The following is a 23,857-nucleotide window of genomic DNA, read 5'->3' on the forward strand; positions in this document are numbered from 1 at the left end:
GGATTTTGGGGGGGAAAAGGTAAAAGAGAAAATACATGTGACAACCTTCACGTAAAATTAGCAACCTAAATGTAGCTGCTGTCTACAGCAGAGTGGCATCCACTGCTCATTGCCATCCAAACTTGGAAGGAGGACTGGGTCACCACATTGCAAGAACATCATCTCAAAAGACAGACAACCCATTCCCACCTGCTGATTTTCACAGTCAGTGGAAAGCACCCATGGGGTAAAGAGCTTACCACAAAGCTTTACATATTGCACATCTGAAACGTAAAAATTCTCACCTGGGAATTTGACAGCATTCCAGATGACAACAGTGTTATCCACACTACAGGATGCCAGCCAGGCATCATGCGGAGACCACGCTACATCCATGACATCTGTTTACAAGAAGTTTTCATTTAAGACATTGATGGTAACCAGAGAATCCCAAAAATCTCTTTTAAAAGAACTGGTGTGGCAACTTCTTTTCAATCACTGAGAACTTATGATTCCACCAGAGTGGAAGGTAAGAAAGAACACAGCAGCACTCGCCGGGAGGGAGCTCTTTTTTACAGCGCCCAATGGGGAGCAACAACAAAATCCAGGGCAGAGAATGCAAGGTTTAGTGATGACAGGAAGTACTAATGCCTGTATAAAGTACTTTGTCTTGTTTTGAATGAAGAAGCAACAGCAGCTGTTGCACTGCACTCACTTTATTCCAACACACGTGGAGTGATGAAAGTGATTTTAATCTTTATTTTAATCGCAGCTCGCATCAGCAGGTGCAAAACACATTTGAAATCTGGTTTATTCATCTTTTGCAGTGCTCTTCAGATTTACTTTTTCTTAAATAAATATTACTATTCTTTGGGTTACAAAAGTTTGTATTTTGCTAACCAGATTACTCACTGCAAGTGTGAACATTTATTGAAATAAAAACGCAGTTTAGCTTCCATTATACAGATTTATTTTTAAGCTACCAAACAGCAAAATATAAGTTCCTTGGTTGCTAATTTTTCTACTACAGTAGTTGCTTGAAGTTTTCAGCTACTTTGCCTAAAGTGACTTGTACGAAAATCAGCATTTGATTAAAAATGACATTTTCTTTTAGGTTTTCATTGATGCTTTCAGAAGTTGCCACCAAATACGTACTTTTTGAGGAAAAACTGAAAAGGTTATTTTTTTCCTCCCAAATACGTGCACATTATGTTCATTCAACACCTTTTAACTTACCCCCTGAATGGCTTCTGAGAATCGATACACACCTCCACTGCTCAACATTAGTGAGTTTGCTACTAGAACCAAACACAGTGCTAGGTCCAATGTACCTAATTAAAAAAGAGAAAGTTATCAACAGAACAACCTCAGGTTCTTCAAACTTTCTTGCTAAAGAAAATCAGATGCATGGTACACTTCTTTTTTATAATTAATTATTCCTGCAATGAAAACTGAAAGGAAAAAACACTTTCTTTTTTTAATAGAAAGTAATTCCAGTTATTAAAAATTAGCTTCAATAAAATGTACGATTTCTACAAATAGTAAAAGAAAATTAGCATTTAAGATAACTCTTCAAATCTCATCAGGAAGCTGTCTTCAAGTACAGAAGAAAATGCCTCAGCTCCTTGGTAGGACAGAGACTGCCCAGGTAGACACACTCCAACCCAAGAGACAGGCCATCAAATCTCCCATACCAGGTTTTAGCTCCTTATGCACTGGGAGAAGCAGTGAGCTTACGAGAGACCAGCACAGGGAAGAAACATTAAGAGATGTGACAGAGTAACCTACTTAAAATACAACATAAAATCAGGAAGGAAGAAATATGCTTACGCAGCTCGTTTCCACACCATAATCAACTTGTCATCTCCCCCTGAAGCCAAGTAAACTCCATTGTTTGACCATCGCACACAGTTCACACATGCTGAAATGTAGAAAAAAGAAGTTTGTAAGATGAAATATGAGAATAAGTGGTTCGGGACTGGGGCAGAGTTTATAATAACCAAAACTTGACAGGAAACGGTTAGGATTTAAGTGTGCTTTTTCCACTTGTAACAGTTACTCTGCCTGCTTTAGATAAATGAATTAGTACTTATCTTTCAGCAGCAGTTGAGGAACTTCTTATTTTAAAAGCCTACTCCTTATTTAAAAAAGCTTCACCAGAAGTAGCTCAAAAGAAGAAAGATTAATATTCATCTAACGAAGAAAACTGCTTGTGGTAAATGAGGTAGGATTAACAGGGCACAAAAGAGACAATGTATCTTGAAGATGATGCATCTTGAAGAAGGGACAGCTTTTCAGGTAACCATACTTCTTTCAAATGTCATATGCAATAAATCCAGAATAATTTAGAACTACAAGAAGATACTTCATATGGTATCTCTTTTATACTTAATTCTTCTCTTGCCCTTTCCTTCAGGGCTTCCCAGTTCCTCAGAATGTGCATTATCAATTACTTGATGCCCACTGCTGGAAAAAAGCTCATAGGGAGATCTCCAAAGGTAACTGTATTGCTCTGCGCAGTTTCCTACATTTTCCCAACATTTTCTGCTGCACATCTAAACCAGTATACAAGCAAAGTATGAGACCACTTTGCTGTATAGTATTGATTCTTCACCACTGAACAGGGCATGACTTTTGTACAACATGAAACACTTAAAAAAAGGTAAAACAAAAAAAGAATAATCTCTGTTACCTAAGTGATTGTCCATCTGACAAAGCATTTTGGGAATATTTTCATTCTTTTCATCTTCCTCTTTCAGGACAGGAGCCATATTCCAGATTACAACTTTCCCAGAATCCTGACCTGTAAGAGAACAAAAAGCCCACCCACCCCTTTTTAATACATACAAAAAGGCTTCTCAACCTAAACATCTGTTCTGGAACTGAGATAAAATTGAGGCATTACCAGAAGCATATGAATACAGATGCCATTCGGATACAATTACACCAAGCCAGAAGTGGTTTATTTTTCTTGAAGCTCTTAAAAATAAAGGTTATACAGCCTTGTTCAAAAATCGTGCTGTGCACAACTGATGGCAACTGTAGGGATGAACTACTTATTATAAGATTGTATTTTAAAAGAGAAAAGAGAGATTCAAATCTGACATTGCAATTATTGTAGCCAACATAAAATTATTCACTATTGTGATCCACATAATATTTTTGCATCTGTTTCTTAAGCTCTTCCATTTATATAATTGGATTTCTTTTGCCCCAGTAGCTCTAGTGTTTAGCAGGTCAAAAAGCCCAACTTCACATTCAGTTCCTCTTCAAAGAAGAAATTTGGCCAGTATAGCCACAAGTAATTACTGCAGCTTCTATCTCAGTGATGTCCACAAGGATGAGTACATCAGAAAACATAACCCTGCCTTCTGCAGTAACAGCAGCACTTGCCAATACATTTTAATGACTTACACAATGATCTCTTTCTCAGAGGTAAGTGATGTGTTTTTAAAAGGGTCAAACTGATTCAAGTGTTGCGAAGGCACAAGATTATTATTATAGCCAAAATTCAAACTTCTGTCAGTATCAAACACACCTTGTCCTCCTGTTGCAAACTTGGTCCCATCTGGATGAATGTCCACTGAAAATATTGGCTTTCCTGGAATTAGAGAACAAGCAGCAACACCGTGAATTGGTTTACAGCCAAGAGAATGCAGTAATGCCAAAAGAACCATAACTCTTCTAGATGGCAAATAACTTCCTTCTTTTAAAAACTACAGTTGTTAGGATTTACAGCTGACTATGAGTTGAAAGCAAGCTAATTACAGAAATGGCAGCCTATTAAAAGTGTTTATGGAAGTTATCAAGCCATAACAAACCAGTGATAACCAAGGACACTTAATCCAGCAGGATATGCCAAATGCCTCAAAGCTAAGTAACACCACAAAGCAAATGCCAACGAGGCAAAACTGATTTGAGTAAGGAATTCCGTCCAGGTTTTTACAGTTCATTAGCTGATGACCTGAAGCAAGTTTTGTTCTGGTTTCTGGTTTTGTGTTTTTCAATCCTCCCCAATCTCAGACTGCATCTCTTGGTCACACAATTACCTGTCTCAGATTCTGTTGCTATGAAACTCTTCTACCCAAATACTAGCTTCTATTTTTATAGCTTCCACATAGACAGAGGAAGACTAACCAACTCTAGAACTAACTCTTAAATCCTTCAGTTCCCCACATGCTACATCTTTAGAAGAAAACTAGTAATCTTCCAAAAACGTAAACTCTATAGCAAATAACTAATATAGCTGGGGAACAGCTCTGGAAACCAGACAACCCTCCTCTCTCAGCCTAATCTGCTCCAATCACTGGATCACACCCCCTCTCCTACATGTTCAGAGTTCTTTTAACCTTTGCAGAAGGAGAAGGAAGAGGGAAGAAGTAAGCTTATTGCCCTTTCAATGATGCTGAAAGAGCTACCACTAAGGATTACTTGAAGGAACACACGTTATTTCCACATTCAGATAACTTTTGGCAGCAGTCCCAACCCTTTCAAAGTGGAATGCTTCTGCAAGCAAGATCACACATGTGCCAGTATAAAATAAGGCAGTTTATCTCAGAGCCAAAAGAACTGGTACCCATATACCAGGGTTACTCAATAAATTCCCCTCTATCTCCACTCTTCAGTGCATCTTCACAATATGTTTAGACGTAAAAAGATAAAATTTGGAGAACTGATCCAGTGATAGGTTTTAGCATCCGAATTCGTTGACACTAAACTGCTAACAAAACCCCCCTCCAAATACCCAGGATTTCTTACTTTTTGTGGGGTATGCATTTTGCTTCATGGCAACTTTTTCTTTATGGTGACTTTCTCTAAGGTTTATTTTACTTGGATTTATACTAAAAGTGACACGTGATTCCCCTTAAAATTTCTACAGGCAGCCAAGCAAAGACCTTAAGCACAGTAAGACGGCACTCAACTTACATTCCTTCCAAGTCCTTTAGGCCACATAAAACACAACCTGAGACATAGCTGTGGCTTTTCTTCAGCTTGTTGTGCCAATTCTATCTTTTGTACTGTATTAACTTGAATGCAACTTAAGACAGGGCTAAGCTGAATATTTAGAGAAGCACAGGCAAGAAACAAACATCTATCTTGCCCTTCCAGGTGCTTTAAGCTATCATAGCCTCTCCAGTTTCTGCCTCATCTTAAGAGCACAACACCAGAGGAGCAGTAACATCAGCTGTCCTTCTCCTTCCAGGCAAAGTGTTGCACAGATCCACAAACAGGGTTGGTGAAATTTAGCGAGTTATTTTATTTATGGAGCCAGAGGTAACTTAGCTACAAATTCACCATAAATGCTTTGAATTAGCCACATCACACCAGGGAAAATGTCCACCTAGCCCGGTACTCTGTGTGCAGAAACCAGCACTGGGTATCTCCCTAAAGCATGACAAGGACACAATGTTTCTTCCTAGGATAACTGCCCATCCCCAAAGGATTTCCAACTCTGACTTCTTGAATCAGAGGCCCTCAACAGGCTTTTCCCCTGTAAATTCAATCATTCACCCCTTTTCTGCGCTCACAGCTCTACACACATTCATCATGTCTCCAGCTCCGTTTTCCCACTCCTGGCCCAAAGACTCCCACTCAGTCATGCCTTGTACAAAAGCTGTCTCTCGCTTTTGATCATTCTGGTCACTCCACTGTAAGCCTCCTTTAACTCTCCTGTGTTTTATGAGATGGAGGGGAACTGTCATTGAAGACAGTGCTCAAACACAATCATCCAGGTATTTCTGTAGCGGGATAAAGTTTTCAGTTATTTTCCTAGCAGAAATTTGGGGTTTTTTTTTATCTAACAAACACTGAGCAGATATCTTCTTAAATTATTATAACCCTAAGATCTCAGACCTCAGAGGAAGTTGTCAGGTCATGGGATATTATTTTATAGATGGTTCTAAAAGGGTGTGGACTTTGCGCTTAGGAAAACTGGCAGTAATAAATGAAGCCCTCAACAACAAATCAAGTTTCCTGGATGGCTCTGCTAGGAAGGGATCCTATTCCACAGGTAACTAATCATGAACAATGACCTACCAGGAAACTTGGGCTTTTCCACAGAATTTACCAATAAACTTAACATCCAATGACTTGTGAACATGAGGCCTGTCAAATTCATCTCCTGTAAGAGACAGGTAAATACTGTTTCCACCTGAGGGATACTTCCTAATAAATTGGACTGGTTTCATACATCACACTCTCACCAGCAATGTCCAGATGCATCCAGTGGTTAACCTTTAAAGACCTGCTTTTTCTCCCTAGAAACATTAGTTTAGCAAATCAAGTTCCAGACTTCTGGGAGTTTGTACAGATAACAGTCTTCCAGTTTTCATATACAGGAAATCTGTCAAACTACACCCAGCCTCAACCTGTCACACCCTCTTTGTAATAAACATCTGCATTAATCCAAATGCAAACGACTGCAAAATGCCATGTTTTATTTATTCCTGGAGGAACCCATGAACTTAAACTGACAATAAGAAACCAAAGAGGGAAGCAAATACTTAATGATCTTGCTCAGGACCACAAGGTATCAGGATTTGATTCCTGGCTCTGGCTGCAGTGACTTTTTCCTGAAGCCAAGCGTAGCAGCAGCCCTGTATGGATGCCTGCAGGAAGCAGTAACTACTGGATGTCAGAACCTGAGCTTCTACCTCTTCAGCTAAAATGACCACTTGCATCCATTTCTCAGGCAGCAGGAGTTACTGTGTGTTTTAGCACCGGGGACCTTAAGGGACTCAGGGTGATATAATCCAGACTAGAGAGCATCTGATTTGGGTGCTCTTTCCTCCGGGGTACCGTTATCAAGGCAACACCATTTGCAGTAGAGGATAACTGTCACAGGTTAAAGCTGCAAGACTTGTTCCATACTACTTGTGGTTCATAAACTGATCACAGACACTGTGTTTTTCCTCACTTCCATAATTTTCTCAAAGCAATGGAGAACGAGCTGACCTTTGATAGCAACTGCCTCCCTCCTCGGTCCAAGCGTTTATCTGACTTTGTTGTTAGATCCTGCTGAAACAAGCCAAAAGGCACAAGGTTCCTGTTTCAAAGAGGCTGAATGCTCCAAACTAAAGATGTGTTGAATTTCCTAACAGCAATCATGTATCAAACCAAAATGTGATACTTCAGCAGGAACATTAAAATGGCATTTTGTCCTCTTGTAAGGCATTTTGTCCCCTTTGTTTCTAAAGAAACAAAAGAAAGTTTAAACTATGGAAGCTCCCAGCATCACATTGCATGATGAAGCAAACCGGGTTCATTAAAAACAGAACACCTTATGATAGACCAGATGTCCTGTTGGATTATTTGTTTGAAGAAGCCAAGTATATATTATGTACTTAAAGAACTATCAATAATGAAAGAAGCCTGGAAGGAGAAGTTCCAAGTGAGGTAATTCAAACCCAAGAAGGCCCCATCTTTAAGAAAATATACCAGCTGAAGAAATAAAAGGCTATTTTCAATATTGCATCTTTGCTTGTTATTTACCTTCAGGCAATAGTCAACAGAATATAAAGACAAGTTCATGTTCATTCCTACCACAGGATGAATGACTTCCTATTCATTTTACTTCCAGCCCATCTGATATATAACATCCAACATGACTCACAAATCAATTCAAATATTTACATTCCACCATTACAGCTTGGAGAGATAATAAACTCTGTGCTCATATTTAAACAAAAGCAGGCTCTGATTTCTACAAGTTGTTCTACATGAACAGCACCTTGGGATTTGCCTGGGTTTCTGGGAATGTCAAGAGACCTCCTTCCCTGCAGGGCTCAGCATGTGCCTGCATTTGCCAGCTTTAATGACCAGGGCTTGCAAAACCCTGTGTGCCAAATACATACATACAACTGTTGGATACGTGATGCATCTTTATAGAGGTGCTGAATGGAAAACTGGGAAGGAGAAGCAATGGCACCATCTGTATCTTAGTCATCTGTTCCTGCCCCCACTATTAGATTGCATGTTTCAATGTTCTTCCTTGCTCTAAGTCAATGAAACGAAGAACACAGCGATATGAAAGTTTCATACAAAACCTAATAAACCCACATTAAGAGTGTGAAAAGCTTATGGAAAATGCATCTGAAGAAGAAACATTTCCAATAAGTACTCAGATAAAGTGACATTAAGAACTCCAAGGCAAAAACCTGTAGGGCCAAAATGTGCTAAAGTGCTTTTACTGCAAACAGCACCTTGGGTGAGCAGCGCATGGTTCACAGGTGTACTGGATTTCCCAGGTACATTAACTTCCATTGTCTGTTATCTCATGGAGCTGTACGCCTGTAAGCATCATTAAACCCATTCTAGCCCATTCAGTAAGGTAAAACCCCCAAAACTGAATGGGGAGAAGGGAAGGACAGCGCCTTGACCTGGTGTGTGGGAGAAACCGTGAGGACTCTTGCTCACAAACCAACAGCAGTGCAGCAGCCTCTTGTGCTCCTGGAGAAAACAAAAGTAGTTTAAAACCTCCTTTTACACAGAATCTGAGCAAGTCTCCAGGTCATAGAGTGAGGATAAACTATGTTTACCCTGTTTCTGGAGAGGTTTCACAGCAAGCAGGTAGACCCATTAAGAGCAATGGAGACTCCTTGCCTGCAGCGATGCCTGCAGGATCCGGAACCCGGGCACGCTAAAAGAGGCTGACTGAACTCCCCAGTTTTTATCCTGCACACCCTGCCCCAGGGACAAGCACACATGAATGTGCTGCAGTCCTGTGTACGTTTGCAGACCTTAGAGCATTTTACAAATGAAGCTAGTGATGAACGTCTGTTTTGCAGGTGGTGAAACTGTGACAAAGTGACTTGCCCAAACTCATCCCAGCAGGACAGCAGCAGGCATGGGAATAAAATCTGGGACTATCAAGGCCCTGGCTCGCTCATTATCCACTAGGCAAAGTATCACAGGGCTTTGTAAATGGAGCTCCGCTGTGAGCTGCTTGGCTGAAGGCTGCCTTCTGCAGTGGTGAGATGCATTTTAAGTTGCTACAGATTTCAAACACGTACCCTCACCACAAGGTGCACCCACTAAAGAAATACAGAAAGAAGTTACAGATCTAACCCTTGTCACCTGCAAAGGTTCAGGTCGAAAGCATGCTCCCACTGGAGCTCCAGAGAGGCACAGGCAGGTGGAGGTTAAAATGGAAACGCGACATTTGTTTAGATCAACCAAGCAGAAAGGTAGAAAACGCCTCACATAAAATACTTCTACCCTTTCCCAAGGTGACTAAAAACTTGTGTCAAAAGGCTGGGCCCATCTCCTGACTGTACAGTACCTGCGGAGTAGTTCAAGTAGAGATGCATGTGAAATGCATCCCAAGGCTTAAATTACTGCTCTTAAAACCTGCAGCATGATTACAAAGACATCGACGCGTGCAGAAAGGCAGCTGCAAAGTTGTATCTGCAGTTTTTAACTCAAAGCACACACTTGAATAAGCTGGTCTCTGGTTTGGTTTTATTGTAGAGGAGTTCAACTGTTGACATTATACCAGGGTGTAAGATTTGCAGTTCAAATAAAGCTGGACCCATGAATCCATGGACAAAACTTGCATCAACACAAGGCAATTTTTCATGTTAGATTTATTCTCACGGCTTTGCCAGGAACAGGACAGTATTACACTGGAAAATTACCATAAGCAGTGTAAATACATAACACTGATGCTGTCCTGTGCTCACCTTACCGGGAAAGCTCAGAGCTTTCTGTCAGCAGCGACACTTCATTCTGAGTGCTTCAGCTCACAGAGCTGTTCAGAACCGTCAGAGCGGCAGGCAGGATACTGCACAAATTCAGGGAGCTGTTTCACAAGCAGCATCAGCAGAAGCTTTTCCGTCCATGGCGAACAGCGCTGTAGCCTACTGCGGGGCGGGGGGGGGCTCTAACACTGAACTTGACTCAGTAACGCGGGACCACCGTGGCCAGTGCTGCGCATTGGCACGGGACATCCGCCCATCCATCATCCCACGGGGCACCGCGGTCGCTGCCCGACAGCCTCCTCTCTCTCACAGACCACGCTTGACCCAAACCACCTCTCTGTGCTCCGACGAGGACGGAGCTGCCCAACGGCTGCCGGCAGGTCCCAGCAGCGGCCGGGGCTGGCTGCGCCCCGCTCCACCCCAGAGCGGACCTGTCCCTGTCCCCGCGGCCGCTGGCAGCGTCGGTCCAACGGCCGCCGGCGCGGCACCCTCAGCCATCTTCCGGAGGACGGGCTCGGCCGACCTCCGCACCCTGCGCATCCCACTCCTCTGCATCCCGGGGCGGTCTCGCATCTCTCCTGCTGTCCCCGCGCAACCCGGACTCCCGGGACCGAGGACTTGTTGCTCCCCGCTCCCGCCCGCCCCGCAGCACCTGCCCGCACCGCCCGCCGAAGCGGCGGGGCCCCGAGCACGCCGCGGCCGCCCGCAGCCTGTGGGGTGGCAGCTCCGAACGGCCCCGCTGCCCCGGCCTGGCCACCGTTGGCCCGTGTTCAAACTCGCCCCCCACGTGTGCCGTGCCGCGCCCCTCCTCACCCAGCGCCCCGAGTCGCCGACACTCGCCCTCCGCGGCCCCGCTGCCCCGGCCCGGTACCCCGCCGCACCTGCCCGCCGGCCCCGCGGCACCTGCTGCCCGGCGGCGCGCCCGGCCCGCACTCACCATTGTGGTTGACCCAGGTCGGCTTCAGGAGCTTCATTGTTCCCCGCCCGGGGCCCCCGCCGGCCTCCGCCCTCGGGACCCCAGGGCGGCTCCACCCGGGCTGCCTCCGCGGCCGAGCGAGCGGCGGAGCTCAGCGGCCGCCGGCCACCATGGGCCCCCGCCGCGCGCCGCTCTGCCCGCCCCCTCGGCCGGCCGGAGCCGCCTCAGCGCTGCCCCATGCCCCGGCGCCGCTCGTGCCGCAGCCGCCGCCGCCCGGCCGCATCCCCCGCTCCGCTCCCGGCGGCTCCCGGCAACGCCGGAACTCGGCGCCTGGCAACCGCCAAACCGGCCCGGCGGGAAACAGCCGCCCCCGAGCACCGGCGTTCCCCCGCCTCGGCCGGCGGGGGGCGAGATCCCGCGAGGCACCGCCGCCCCGCCTCCAGGGCGGGCGGGAGCGGCCGGATGGGCGGGCGCCCCCTGCCGGGCGGAGCGCAACGATGGCGGCGGGGCGGGGCCGGGAGGGGCGGGGCCGGCCTGCGCCAAACCCATCTCTCCACGCCCGGAACGTTTGTGAGACGGAACTGAGGCCGCGGCAGTCGGAGCGCGGCCGGCGGGATTCTGCAGGGGTACCGCTGGCACTGCGCTGGAGCCATGTTGGCGGCGGCGGTGGCGGCCCGCGGGCTCTGCGGAGCCCGACTCAGGTACGGCTGGGGCGGTCACGGTGCTCCGGGGCGAGGCCCGGCGGAGCGGCCCTTGCGCGGGTCATGCACTGCCCTCCCCTGGCCAGCCCTGCGCCGGGCGACCTCGCTCTCCCGGGGCTCCTCGTGCCTGCGGGCCTGGTTCCAGACACCGGGGCCGGTTCTTGTTCTGGTGCGGTCTGCCGAGGCGTGAGGATCGGCTTCGGTCCTCCCGATGACAACGGTGGGGGCTCTACCTCCAGAATCGCACCTCAGAGGCCGATACCTGGGCTTAAGAACAGGATTGCTCTGATCATTAAAACTCTACCTGGTTCACCCGCCGGTGCTCTGCGGGTTCACACCACTGACAGCGGGCATTCTGGGGGTGAGGTTATCGTCTCCGAGCACGCACTGTATACTGTCATGAATTAAGTAGCCAAGATGATTCAAAACCCAGTGTTGTGATTCATATATATATAAAATATAACTGTATACAACTAATACTAACTATATATAACTGATGTATTTATTATAAGTAATGACTAGTTCTTGTGCAGAATCAGTGGCATCACAGTCAGCTTCTCTTCACGCTTTATGTCCCATTTCCTTCCTCAGTTCCTGGCTGCCCCAGGCAGTTCCATCCCGAGGGAGTCACTGGCAGAGTTCGGTGCTGGCGTTCAGGGCGTCTCTCCCCATGAGGTGAGTGCAGCTTCCATGGAGTTATATTGAAATGTTTTCATCCATAGGGAAATGCAGATTTCTGAAAGTCTAAATTAACTTTTAACTGTAGGTGTTTGCTTTTCAGTTACTGTACGTAACAGTTGTTGAGGACTGTCGGCCTCCTGAGAATTTAATGGTAACCTGTGCAACTACCACTTGATGCATGTATTTGCTTCCTCAGCCACAGAACATGGCTTGACGTATTCAAATTTATGCTGTGCTCCTCTGAGCACCAATGCAAATGAAAGCCTTGAACAGAAAACACTGTACTATGGAAGTGTTAGACTGGACTGCCTGCATTTATGGAAGGCTACATGATGGTATCTCTTATTTTGACGCAACTAGACTTAAAATACTCATGTTGCTGTTTGGTACCATCAGAGAGGCTGTTTCACACCACAGCAGCTGTTTGTTCAGTCTGCACGGCAGGAGTGATACCCCACCACAGGCCCACTGTGAGGGTTTAGTCTGTGTTTGGGGAATGTACTGCATGTTACCTTGGGAATACTGGATCTGCATGAGGAAGTACAACAGCAGAGTAACGTCTGCAGCCTGAATTTGATTCCAAGTGTGGAAATTTTAGAAGGATGTGTGAAACCACTCACCCTCCTCTTTAATGCGGGAGGACAGGAATACTTGCAGATAAACCTGTTACCCACACTGCTGTACCTGAACAACAATTCCAGTTCAATTTTTGTGGCACTTCCTCACGTCATTCTGATGTTCAGCACAAAGTTGGAGGTTGCTTTTCTCAGGTAGGCACAGTGCTCCCTGCAGCAGATCTCACAGGACATGCTACTGTCACCTGGAAAACTGCATTACTTGAATAAAGCTCATGGCAGAAACCTCACTGGAGACCAAATTAAGCAATAGGAAGGAACAGTACTTAGAAAAGCAAAGTGGAGGTGAAGGCTGCTGGTTTGTAATTAAATGACAAAATACCTGCTTTCATTGACACCCATTATTTCCCTTGTAGAGCACAACCAAAGAAGAAGAAGAAGGTGGATGTGAAGAGAGAGCAAGCACAGAAGGATCGTATGAAAAAGAGGATTAAAAAGTTGGAAAAAACGGCCCCAGAATTGATTCCAATTGAGGATTTTATAAGACCAGTGAAGTATGCAGATAGCAACAGGTCAGTCTTTCACTGTGTGCTTGCATGCATGGTAGAAACACTTATTCTCTCTCTGCAAAACAGGAACATAGTGCCAGCCTTGGGACAAAACCTTCTCTGCTTCCACCAAGACAAAAACATGGAAAATAAATTTTATCTGCTTCCACTGCTAGAAGTAGTGGAAATAAACCAGTAACATGAATTTCATGTTAGACCAACTGGAAAACCTCAAGAGCAGATGCTGTATGGAGGAAATGTACTCTCTGGCTTTGGTGGGGTTTTTTGTTGGTTTGTTGTTTGCTCTGATTTGCTCTTTGGGGTGCCAGCTATTTTTATGACAATGTTTTTTTACCTTGCATCAGGGTGCGAAGTCTTCCTGACTTGTCACCTGAGGAGACCGAAAGAAGAGTTTTACTTCTGAAAAAGTGGTGTTTGTTTAAGCAGAAACAAGATAACGCCGAAAAGAAAGCGATTCAGAGCATGGTAGAAGCTCAGCAAGAGGCACTAAAGGAACTGCGCCTTGAGTCGGAGGAGTTGTATCAAGCAGCAATCAGGCGAGATGAGGGGCTTTTCCCCTTTGAGAGAGATGGACCCAGTTACACCCCACCGCTCCCTGGCTACGATCCTCCTGAAGGGAAATGCATTGATATCACCAAAGTGTATACACAGTGATGGAGGAGTTTGTAGCTCATCTGGCATGAGCTACTCAGGTGATGCAGGAGGAAAGAATGGAGTAAGGATGAACTACTCCTGTAGGTTAAAATACTGTAGGTGTGAGACTGCAAAAAATACGGATTAATGAAGTACCTGTTTGGTTGGGTTTCTTTAAACAGCGCTCTCAGTAGTAATGCCCAAAGAGCTACACTGCCTTATACTTGTGCCATGCTGCAACAAGATAAACGGTATTTCACAGTGTTTTATCTTTCTAGGCTTCTCTCATCCCTCCATGCAGCATTTCTTTGTCCTACATAAACCATTACTTGGAAGATTCCCGTGCTACGAGTAAAGAATGTCACAGTCATCATATTAGGATCTGTACTAGAAGGGAGTTAACAGCTGATTGTTTACTGCCTTTCTTTTCAGACCTCAGTGAAATACTTTTGCATCTAAGAGGGAAACATGGTGACAAAGTCAAAAGTGAGGTGGTTTTGTTTCTCTTTAATATTGCCATATAACAATTAAGTTTCTAACAGATTTCTCTCCATCCATTTAAACCTTCATTTCTGTAGTAAGCTTGAGTACTGCAGTCGACACATACCCATTAGAGAGCAATTCCACAAAGGGGCAGTTTTATCCCACCTGGTAAGAAACTCTCAACCCATAACAGTCACAAACCCAGGAAGGCTCTTTCAGATGCCAGTGGCTGTGTTTGTCCTGACCTGGCAGGGAGGAGCCCCTGCTTGGTTTTATTTGCCCATCTGGCACCTTGTTCCACAAGTGCACAACACTGGCTGCAAGAGGAAGAGGTGCTGGCCTAGCAAGAGGAGCTAGATCATGTATGCAGTGACATAGGAGTTCCCCGCCAAGGTGCTGAGATGAAAACCTAAAGCATGAGACAGCAGTAAGAGACCAGAATGAAATCAAGCACCTCAGTTCTCCCCTTAAATAGCAGAGGGTGTTTAAGTGAACTCTGTTTATGAATGAGCACTGAAGTATTGCCAGGGCAGAGCTACAGTTACATCATTTCAACATGACATGGAAGGAAAGGAAAATACCCAGCATAGTTGTGCATTGTGTATTGCATTACTGACCAAACACAGCAAAGCAGTCTCGCTAATTTGGTTTGTCTTGGTCAAGTGGAAGATACCAGTCCCGGGGTGGGCTCTTCCTGAATGTCCACACTGGAGCATACTTCTGGTTTTCCATGACTCGAGCTCTTTCACTCTTGCACAAAGCTTCCTGAAGTACAAGACAAGAACATTACCGCTACAGTGGTGGATGTTCCAGTATCACACAGCTTATTTCTTGCTGTGACTGAGATAAAAAGAGGACCTGAAATTTATCATACTTGAACAGAACTGCCAAATACTATCTAAGCAGGCCAGCATACAAACTTTTAACTACATCACATTTACAATTTTGCCTCTGACTCCTCCATCACAAAAAAATCGCCAGTTATGTGCTACCATCCCTGCCAGCTGTCCGATGGAGCTGAAAGGCTGTTATGCTGCAGCCTGTGCTGAAGGACTCCCATCCACAGTGTTCATGGGGCTGTAGAGAGGAGCATTTCTGGATGTCCCAGGAATACTTTTTGCCCGTAATAAGGCAACTTTCGTTATGAGGAAGGGAACGCTGGAGGAACTGCAATCAAGAGCTTTTACAGAACTTGACACTGCTCCCGCGGGATGTCAGACCAGCTTACCCGCCTCCACCCCAACCGAACACCCGCTGCTCCAGCCCCTCCCCGTTCCCTGACCGCCGGCACCCCTCGCCACAGGCAGCTGCGCAGTTCTCAGGCACCTGCCTACAGAGCCCGTACGCGGTGCCCGCAGGGGCCCGGGCGGCACAGCAACCTCCGCTACCGTCTGCCGCTCGATGCGGGCCGTACCTGCGCGGCGGCGGCGCGGCCCTTCTCCCAGGCGCGGCAGGCCTCGTAGTCCTCCCGCCAGCGGTCGCAGGTCGGCAGCTCCCCGTGCGCGTAGTAGTGGTGGAAGGCGTGCCGCAGCCCGCGGCAGTGCTTCCACTCCCACCAGTAGTCTTCGCACGACCGCGGCGGCTGCGGGCGGACAAGAAACCGGGATAAGCCCCGCTGCCGGCCCGCCCTGCCGCCCCAGCCGCCGCCTCCCCGCTTACCCTCCAGGTCCCGCCGTCCGCCATACTGCCACCACCCCGCCACCAATCCCCGCCGCTCTTTGCAAGTAGATCCCCGACTCCGGCCAATGGCGACGGGCGACACAACCCGGCAACCCTTTCTCCCCACCCCAAGGGCCTGCGAGCCAATAGCTGGCCGCTGGGCACGCCACGTGACCCGCACTCCACCCATCCGCGCAGCCCGCTCGCTGTCCCGGGAATCAGCACACGGGACGCACGGTGGTCACCGAAGAACCTTTACTCGCCCGCCGGGACGGAGCGCACGGCCTGCACCCGGCTCAGGAGCGACACGCAGCCGTCGAAAGGCTGCCCGGGGCATTGCGGCATTACCCAGCACCAGGCAGCAAAGCTGGGTCTGCCACTTGCTACATGTGCCACGAGATAGTACAGTACGTTATTTATCTGAACTATCAAAAAGGCATGTTATTAATTATAAATATAAAAAGCAGTTACAGGGAGATTGCTTAGAATGATTTATAACCCAACACCTGAAGCTAAGATCAAAGAGTCCCTGCACAAAAGTCCTAAACACCAAACTATCTGCTTTGGTTTACACCACACCAAAAAGCTTACCGGAAATTGTGGCAAAATGCATACAGAGGGAGGAAAATACCAAGCACAGAGCGATGTGAGACCATCACTGCTCGGGATGTAAAAGGGGAGGATACAGTCTAAGAACAGGCCTTCTAGTAAGGTAGACCTTGGTTTTATCTCTCAGGTTTATCCAAGGTCAACTTCTCCCTCTTTACAACACATACAAAACATTCTTTCAGAATTCCTAGAACTTACTTTCAACTTAATTTCCAACTGAAAATTAAGACAGTCCAACAACTCCAGTTTTAAACATGAAACCAAACCAGTAAAAGTGTTCCTGTGTGCCCTCTCCTCTCAACTGTAGTAACTAAGATCCAATATGCTGCAATTGCTTTATTTTCCTCCTAACCGACTAAAAGTACCACAACTTAGGGTTTTCTTCCCTTTTTGCGCAGGGACTGGCCTTCTCCTGAAAAGGCAATAAACCGGCTTCCAGATTCATCCTGGAAAAAGAAAGGAGGGAAAAAGGTTGTTACCTCGTTGGTCACTGCTTGTGCATGATATAAGCTGAACAATCATTAGAAAGAACACTCCCTCAGAGCAGCAACTGACTGTTGACGTTTCACATCCTTAATCTACTTAATAACCCCTTTCTCCCTCAAAATACAAGCATTTCAGGGACCTCTGAGCCAAAAGAAACTGGCCTGGCTTATTAAACTTATATCAGGTCAATCTTTTTACATCAGTAAGCAAGGGTATTGGAGGTTGCTTTCACCTAACTCAAACCACTTTTTAAGAGGAATGTGCAATGAAGAATCAGGTATGGAGAGAGGAACCACAAACTTGGGCAGCAGTTCTGGTGTTCTAGTTCTGTGCAAATTGGGAAATATACAACTTGATTTACCTCTTCGACTTTCTTAACTAGGGGACGTGAGTTTCTAATGAATGTGATCCTACCAATCTTGAAGTCATAGTTGGGAATTCCTCTGGAAAAGAGCATAAAAATGTTATGGAAAAAGTTTTTTACCTTCCATCCAACTGAACACCATGAGACCTATTCCGTGTCTTTCCATATTGCACCAACACTACTGCAAATTTTCATTACTAAGTAATCCTAGAGTTAAACCACTGAATTACTTCCTGAAGGCAGGCACACATTGCATGAAGTAAATGATCAGATACTGGAGCTGCTGTAGCAGCCTGGCTCTGGGCATGTTTCCATGTGGCCTGTGGTTTCCAAAGGGCCACAGACTTGTTTTCCACAAGGGTTCAAGTTTCATTGTGACAAGTGTAAGTGACAAAACACCACAGAAACCATGTACCTGCACACTTTCACCAAGTCTGAATTTCTAAATGTCCTTGTAGGAAATCAAACACACACAAAAACCCGCACCACACAAACGCATACATGGCTTTGATTATCCACCCAACTCAAAGAAAATTCCACTCTGACACATTTCACTTGACTACATCAGCAGGGGTCTGTGCATTGCTTGATTCAGCCCAGTCCAGACCTGCTGCCTCTCCCTGTTTGTCTTCCATATAACCTGAGTTTTAGCAACATTAATTTAGGATCTGCATCTTAAGCAGACAAGGACCTCACAGTCAGTCTAAAATATTAGGTCATTTTCTAAATGTAAATTTAGGATGAAAACAGCTTGTTTACACTGCAGGAGCAGGAAATAAAATAAACTCCACTCAAACAGTGATCCCAGACGTACCTTCGAATGTCTCCTGGTTTAATTGGTGATGGACTGGGCTCAACTCCTTTCTTCTTGCCATCCAGCCTGTTCCCAGAACCAGAAAACGCCTGCATATACAGAATGAGTTTTAATTTAACTGTATCCTGTATTTGAACACTGCACAAGGATACTGTATCCTCCAAATCTTACTATAACTTTTATTGAATTACTTGTTTCAGCATGTTTCTTCTTGGTACATATAAGCTGATGGACTGTGAGTGGAAGAGTATGTTTCAGTCTCCCATTCAAAGACTGTCATTTAAGGACAGGAAGTCATACTGTTACTGGCTGTAACACCCACAGATAGTTGCCAATTAAATGATAAACAGGTACTACTGTCTTGCAGTTGTTTGGAACCACTTCCCCTCACCATTCTACAACATTCATAAGCTATCAGAAATAGGGGACTTACACGAAATCCTACATCACTCACGTATCCACTGTGGTCTGCTTCAACATCCTGCGAGGCAAACGCAAGTTAGTTCATTGTTCATGTTGTGATATGCAGAATACACAAAAACAGTTCCACGTATTTCTGATAAAAAAAAACTTCACAACAATCCCTTTCCAAAACAACACTTAGTAGACAGCCATCTCCTAATCAACACAAGCAAAAGCATCTGGTAAGTAAAGCTTAGTCTTAATCTTTTCAGGAAGAAAAAATACATTGTTGTGCACTGCACCATCACAAGCAGGGTTGACTTCTAGGGAATACATTTTTGAAGAACAGAAGCTTAACCTACTGTGGTTTCTTCATGCTGTGCAGCTCTTTCTGGTTCTTTGTACCCCAAAGGAGCATCAAAATCCACCTATTTACACAAGAAGCATGAAAATAAGCATGACTGGTATTTTTCTTTTAAGCATAATCTTTACACTGCTACCCCTCAAAATTCCACAAACCATCATTCCATTTGATCTAGAAAGAACTGAGGTTTGTTTGCCCAACATTCTAACTCGGAACTAAAAAGACTAAGCCTCTTAGGAACAGGTGTTAGCATGTAGTTGAAACAGTGCAGTAACACAGCACCACACAACATCATCGGAGTTTGAATCAAGACAAGGCTATTAAATAAAACTCTGCTATAAAACACGTTGAAGCTAAACATTATATTTTAGGCACTACAGTCACCTGACAGTACACAAAGCGCAGCTCTAGACTACAGCTGTGGTTACAAAGATATATGGGGTACTGTCAAATGCGTCATCTTCCCTGTCTCATCTGATTTTATCTTTCCTGCAGCATCAGAGGTGCTCAGTGTTCAGTGCTATCACTGAACAAGATGCCCTCTCCTTCTGGGAGGGCACAGTAAAAGCAGACTTTCCACATCAGCTTTAACTTACATTCATATCACATTCTATGATGGACACAGCTTTATCCGGTTTGGTCTCCATCACCCGAAGCTCATAGATCTGAAACAGTAATGAGTATTTTAAGGCTGCACATGAAACAGCTCAACTTACATACAAAAAAACCCGATCTAAACCTTTCCCTTCAGAGAGCTTCCAGAAAATGGAAGCGAGTGCTCTTTAGGTTGAGGACTGAATACTGCAGGGTCTCTACAGAACTTGAAAACAAAGATTTTTTAGCTTAGAAGACTGCTATATGCTAGAGCTAAAGAAACTACTTTTTGTTGTAACTTACTACACTCTTACTATAATCTGCATTCCTAGAAGCAAATTATGAATTTACAATACATGCAAGGGACAGACTTCAAAATTACCAACAGCACAAGTGTTTGTTTTGCTTGTGAATCAAAAACCAGTCTGAAGAGCAGCTCAGGAGAAGACTTAGCTGACCCTTTCCTCTTCCAACAGAAAACTGACTGCAAAATCTACTATCTGGGATTGCTTCTCACAAACACTGCACAGCTCTGTTGATAGTTTTAGCACCACCATGCAACAACAGAGCTTAGACTACAATCCCAAGTGATCACATGTGCTGCCAAAAATACTCAACTATAAAATCCATTCACAAGATGTACTTGTGGTCACAGCCTACAGTGTGCTTTTTTACATGGAACAGAACTTGTTTCCTCAAATTGACGTATCCAAACAAAACCTGCATGGACTGGTCCTGTATACAGTACCTTTTCATTGTAGTTGATGGCAATAACATCTCCAGTAGTCAGACAAGCGAAGTTCCTCAATGCATTTTCTAATCTGTGAAGTATGTTAAGATGAAACATCTGTTTTCAATGCAACATCAAAGCCTCAATCTATACAACTCTGATCCTTTATCTCTCAAATGTCATTTAAAAGTCATAAGTATTGTACATAGCCTTTTAGGAAGCATTAGGCTGCATGAGTTCTTCTAAAGGGACATGCAGACTCATTGGACTTCAAGTCAAGATTCATGCTTCTTCATTTCAGTACACGTTGTGCCAGCAGTTGGCAGCATTTCTCTACATAAGCTATCCATTCTTTTTTGTTTTCAGAAGGAGCTGTAGTAGTTACCTACTACTAGAAGAGTATAAGCCACACCTGAAAAGCTAGCTCTGCTTCATCATTCAAATTTGGGAAAAACTTTTGCCCGCTGGCTCCATAACAGAACAGAAGGATACACAGCTTTGGGATTGGTGATGTCAAGAAAATCTGGACTCTGTGGCTGAAATTTTGAGTAAGTTGCAACTTGAAGATTAACGCTCTCCACTTGCACCAGGCCTCCCTCTTCCAGAAGCAAGTTCTGCATCATCTGCAAGTGTGAAAACAAAGACACAAACCACTATTATCACAACTGATCTTTTTAATGCTCTTTCCTTGAATATACCCATTTTTGCTGGGGCTACCATCTTCCTCAAAATGCACCAATTTACCACAGTTTAATTTCAGGAAGAACAGTCAGGTGCATCTTAAAAAGCTGTCTGCTTTGCTGGTTTAGTTAAACTCTCATGGAGGGAAATCCAAGCTGTGCCTGAAAGCTGTTGTAGGAACATGACTGGCAAATACACTTTCAGGAAACATTCTGCCTCTTTAATATTAAACTGGCAACTCACTAATCCTACTCTTCAGGTTTTGACAGTTCAACCTGAGACAACTCACCCAGTGTGGAAGGTAACATATGCCCTCATCAGCCACAAATTCAAGCACTCCACAGTGTGTCATTCGGTCCGAGTTTTTATTGGTCAGCTTGAACAGCATTGGGTAAGTGATATTAAGTCGGCCTGGTGAGAAAGAAGAAAACAATTTTATTTGCTAAGAGCCACTGAAGCTCTTTCTGAAGCTTTCAGAGACTGAATATGGGCAAGAGAATGGGCCAGACTACAGGAGAGTATTCCCCTCATACCATTATCCCAGTTGTTCACTATAAATCCAGGAGAGAATGCAGATACACAAATACTTCCTCACCATCACACTTAGAGCTTTAAATGCCTCTCCACATTTCCCCAAGCTCAGAGACGATCAGACAGCAGGTAACAGCAGAGGGATCTGTTACTATTATGTCCTTGTGCTATTATCAGGTAGCTCCTACATAATGATTTTTAAGAGGCCTTGCCTACTTTAAAACCTCAGTAAACTAATTTCTCAAAGAAATTCTATTAAGGCTAAAACTTGGGGTGGGGGAACCTTAGTTAAAAGGACAAATAAAGACCATTTATATCACTGATTCAGTTACCTTTTTTCCTCCATTTCAAAGTTAATTGTAACTTATTTTGCCTTTAATTTTGTTTGCTCCAAACAACAGCATCCAGAACAAGCAGGTTGAGATTAAGAATTTACTAGATTAACCATAACCATTTTACTAAGTATGCTGTTATTAAATATTGATTCATGCTTCAGGTAGTCCAACACTTCAGATGTCTGTACTTGAAGACAGACAAGCCCCATGAATTCTGACAAACAAAATACTTCCGAAATACCTATTTTGAACTAATTACTCTCGTATTCTCTTCATTAGTCAGACTTAATTAAAATACTGTGGTATTTTCTTACATATTTGGTCTTGTTTTTAATGTTGTTATTCCAGAATAAAATATCCACTTACTGAGTTGATCCAAAGCCGACGGTGGCATTATTACTGCAAAAATGAATAAGAACGTAAGATTAGGAAAAGTATGTCTTTAAAAAAGAGTATATAATATGCAGCTTTATCAGTCCTTTCTCTAAAATACCCTAAGAAAAGGAGATTCTAAAATCTCCTGCAAACTAATTTCTGAGCCAAAGATTTCAGTAGAATCAGTCATGACAAATATATCTGCTGGCATGGAGAGTTCAGAATTTAATAAACAAAAGAGAGAGAGAGAAGTTTGTACAATACCCAGTACTAAAGGAAACATTTCCTAAATGCAATTTTATTTACTTGGGCTTACAGGTTCTCTTAAATCGATGCCAAGTCAAAACAGCACAGGATTAGTCTAACAGCTTGAAAATTAACTTGGCCAATCTATTATTTTTGCTCCAGTTAAGTACAACTTAGGGGGAGGAAGCCTTTGATTAGAAATTTCTACGGCTTATAATGGATCCAAGATTTTAACGAGAGGCTTTAAAAGAGAAGAATGTCTTCCTCTAATGCTCATAAACCCAGACTCACTTGGTAAGTTTCGTTAATTACAGAGTCATGAGAAAAAAGATGAACCCTCCCTCTTCTTCCTTAAAGCCCCACGCAGGGCGCTCTCCTAGCTCAAGCCACAGTGCCAACAGCACATCTCCGTGCCGCTCAACGATGTTCCTGGAGTTTTGGCCAAAAGCTGTGTTACTTGACATTATTCACAAACACTCTTCCAACAGGTTATTAGTCAAAATAAAACATGCACATACTCTTCCCGCCTTTCTCCACATCTGACCTGTCATTAGGTCCAGCAAGCATGGATACTGAAAAGCAGCGGTATTGGGTTGAGAAGCGGTTCTGGAAAACCCGAGGGATGGGGTGATCGAACATATTAAAGGAGAACTGGAGGAAAAAACACAGAAAGAGAAGGCGGCATTAATAGGTATCAACAGCGCACTGAAGTGCTACAGCTCTCACTGCCGTGTCCTGAAGTTTAGCTAGAACTCCGTTCAGAGACATACGGTGTCTCTCCCGTGACAAGAGCCCGGGGAAGGGCTGTGCGCTCGGCGCTGCGCGGGGACACAAAATGGACGCAGCGCACTCGGCCTGCCCAACACACCCCGCACACGGGCGGCGATTCGCGGCACAGACACCGACACCCGCCGGCCCTCAGCCTGGCGCTCGCCGGCTTCACAAACGGCCTCCGCGAGCGGGCTGCCAGCGAAGGAACGAGGGGCCCAGCCGCCCTCCCGCCCGCCGTGACTCGACACTTCCCACGGCCGCTCCCGGAGCCTCACCATGGCGGCGGTGCTGAGCCGCGGAGCGGCAACGCTCGAGCTCCCCGCAAGAGCCGGAGGACAAGACGCAGGCCGAACGCTCGCTCCCCCCTTTCCTGACGGGGCTCCGGCCACCGCCGCGGGCCCCACCCCACGGCCCTGCCCCGCCGCGCTGCCCCTCCCAGCGTGCAGCGCGGTGCCCGCCCCCTCGGGCGGCCATTTTGTGTGAGGGCGGAAGAAGAGATCGCGCTCCCTTCAATGAAGCCATTGTGAAAGGTTTTTAGGGGTCGCGACCCTCCTCAGCCATCGGGAGTTGACGAGATCTCGCCCGCCTCTTCCCCCGACCGCGTTAAATGGCAGAGCAAACAGCTCGCCCGCAGCAAACATGGCAGCCACGGCAACAAGAG

General features: G+C 45.3%; 4 protein-coding genes across 7 annotated transcripts in view; 1 reads left to right on the plus strand and 3 right to left on the minus strand.

Moving 5' to 3' along the window:
* The window catches only part of LOC133221700 (protein HIRA), a 36,064-nt gene extending 25,261 nt beyond the window's left edge, over positions 1–10,803 (minus strand). Inside the window, exons 1-6 of one of the 3 annotated variants that reach the window (XM_061370817.1) lie at positions 10,615–10,803; positions 3,518–3,580; positions 2,672–2,782; positions 1,810–1,900; positions 1,216–1,310; positions 285–380 (exon numbers count right to left, since the gene is read on the minus strand). In XM_061370817.1, the coding sequence (XP_061226801.1) occupies positions 285–380; positions 1,216–1,310; positions 1,810–1,900; positions 2,672–2,782; positions 3,518–3,580; positions 10,615–10,651 (493 nt within the window). In that variant the 5' untranslated portion in view covers positions 10,652–10,803. Of the gene's footprint in view, positions 1–284; positions 381–1,215; positions 1,311–1,809; positions 1,901–2,671; positions 2,783–3,517; positions 4,232–9,659; positions 9,679–10,614 lie in introns of those variants that run through there. The other 2 variants (XM_061370818.1, XM_061370816.1) reach the window with 2 other exon arrangements.
* A 993-nt stretch (positions 10,804–11,796) lies between these two features.
* Positions 11,797–14,242, plus strand: MRPL40 (mitochondrial ribosomal protein L40). The gene is made up of 3 exons (XM_061370820.1): positions 11,797–11,969; positions 12,967–13,122; positions 13,464–14,242. The coding sequence occupies exons 1-3, from the start codon at positions 11,809–11,811 to the stop codon at positions 13,771–13,773; spliced, it is 627 nt and encodes a 208-aa protein (XP_061226804.1). The 5' UTR covers positions 11,797–11,808; the 3' UTR covers positions 13,774–14,242.
* A 580-nt stretch (positions 14,243–14,822) lies between these two features.
* On the minus strand, positions 14,823–15,924 carry CUNH22orf39 (chromosome unknown C22orf39 homolog). Its single transcript, XM_061370821.1, has 3 exons — positions 15,895–15,924; positions 15,650–15,817; positions 14,823–15,000 (listed from the first exon to the last, which is right to left on the minus strand). The coding sequence occupies exons 1-3, from the start codon at positions 15,916–15,918 to the stop codon at positions 14,875–14,877; spliced, it is 318 nt and encodes a 105-aa protein (XP_061226805.1). The 5' UTR covers positions 15,919–15,924; the 3' UTR covers positions 14,823–14,874.
* Positions 15,925–16,372: 448 nt separating this feature from the next.
* UFD1 (ubiquitin recognition factor in ER associated degradation 1) lies at positions 16,373–23,568 on the minus strand. 2 transcript variants are annotated; one of them, XM_061370822.1, is made up of 12 exons: positions 23,472–23,568; positions 22,944–23,076; positions 22,171–22,203; positions 21,228–21,349; positions 20,750–20,880; positions 20,276–20,348; positions 19,530–19,598; positions 18,932–18,997; positions 18,601–18,648; positions 18,168–18,256; positions 17,351–17,432; positions 16,373–16,949 (listed from the first exon to the last, which is right to left on the minus strand). In XM_061370822.1, the coding sequence occupies exons 1-12, from the start codon at positions 23,472–23,474 to the stop codon at positions 16,875–16,877; spliced, it is 924 nt and encodes a 307-aa protein (XP_061226806.1). In that variant the 5' UTR covers positions 23,475–23,568; the 3' UTR covers positions 16,373–16,874. The 2 variants fall into 2 exon arrangements, with proteins under 2 accessions (XP_061226806.1, XP_061226807.1); XM_061370823.1 differs by lacking the exon at positions 23,472–23,568 and having other exon boundaries at positions 22,970–23,071.
* Positions 23,569–23,857: the final 289 nt, after the last annotated feature.

This window comes from Neopsephotus bourkii, unplaced genomic scaffold (assembly GCF_033783945.1).
Source record: "Neopsephotus bourkii isolate Nb327-2 ecotype Australia unplaced genomic scaffold, CSIRO-AGI_Nbou_v1 NB_1542, whole genome shotgun sequence".
NCBI classification, from domain to species: Eukaryota; Metazoa; Chordata; class Aves; order Psittaciformes; family Psittacidae; genus Neopsephotus; species Neopsephotus bourkii.

Excerpts from the sequence above, each read along its gene's own strand:
- MRPL40 (XM_061370820.1), top strand. The coding sequence starts at position 11,809 with ATGACTAGTTCTTGTGCAGAATCAGTGGCATCACAGTCAGCTTCTCTT. Across the intron at positions 11,970-12,966 it reads AGGGCGTCTCTCCCCATGAG|AGCACAACCAAAGAAGAAGA; the intron begins GTGAGTGCAGCT and ends TTTCCCTTGTAG. Across the intron at positions 13,123-13,463 it reads AAGTATGCAGATAGCAACAG|GGTGCGAAGTCTTCCTGACT; the intron begins GTCAGTCTTTCA and ends ACCTTGCATCAG.
- CUNH22orf39 (XM_061370821.1), bottom strand. The coding sequence starts at position 15,918 with ATGGCGGACGGCGGGACCTGGAGG. Across the intron at positions 15,818-15,894 it reads CGGACGGCGGGACCTGGAGG|CCGCCGCGGTCGTGCGAAGA; the intron begins GTAAGCGGGGAG and ends GTCCGCCCGCAG. Across the intron at positions 15,001-15,649 it reads GCCGCGCCGCCGCCGCGCAG|GAAGCTTTGTGCAAGAGTGA; the intron begins GTACGGCCCGCA and ends CTTGTACTTCAG.
- UFD1 (XM_061370822.1), bottom strand. Across the intron at positions 19,599-20,275 it reads CCATCAACTACAATGAAAAG|ATCTATGAGCTTCGGGTGAT; the intron begins GTACTGTATACA and ends TTACTGTTTCAG. Across the intron at positions 17,433-18,167 it reads AAACCAGGAGACATTCGAAG|AGGAATTCCCAACTATGACT; the intron begins GTACGTCTGGGA and ends GCTCTTTTCCAG.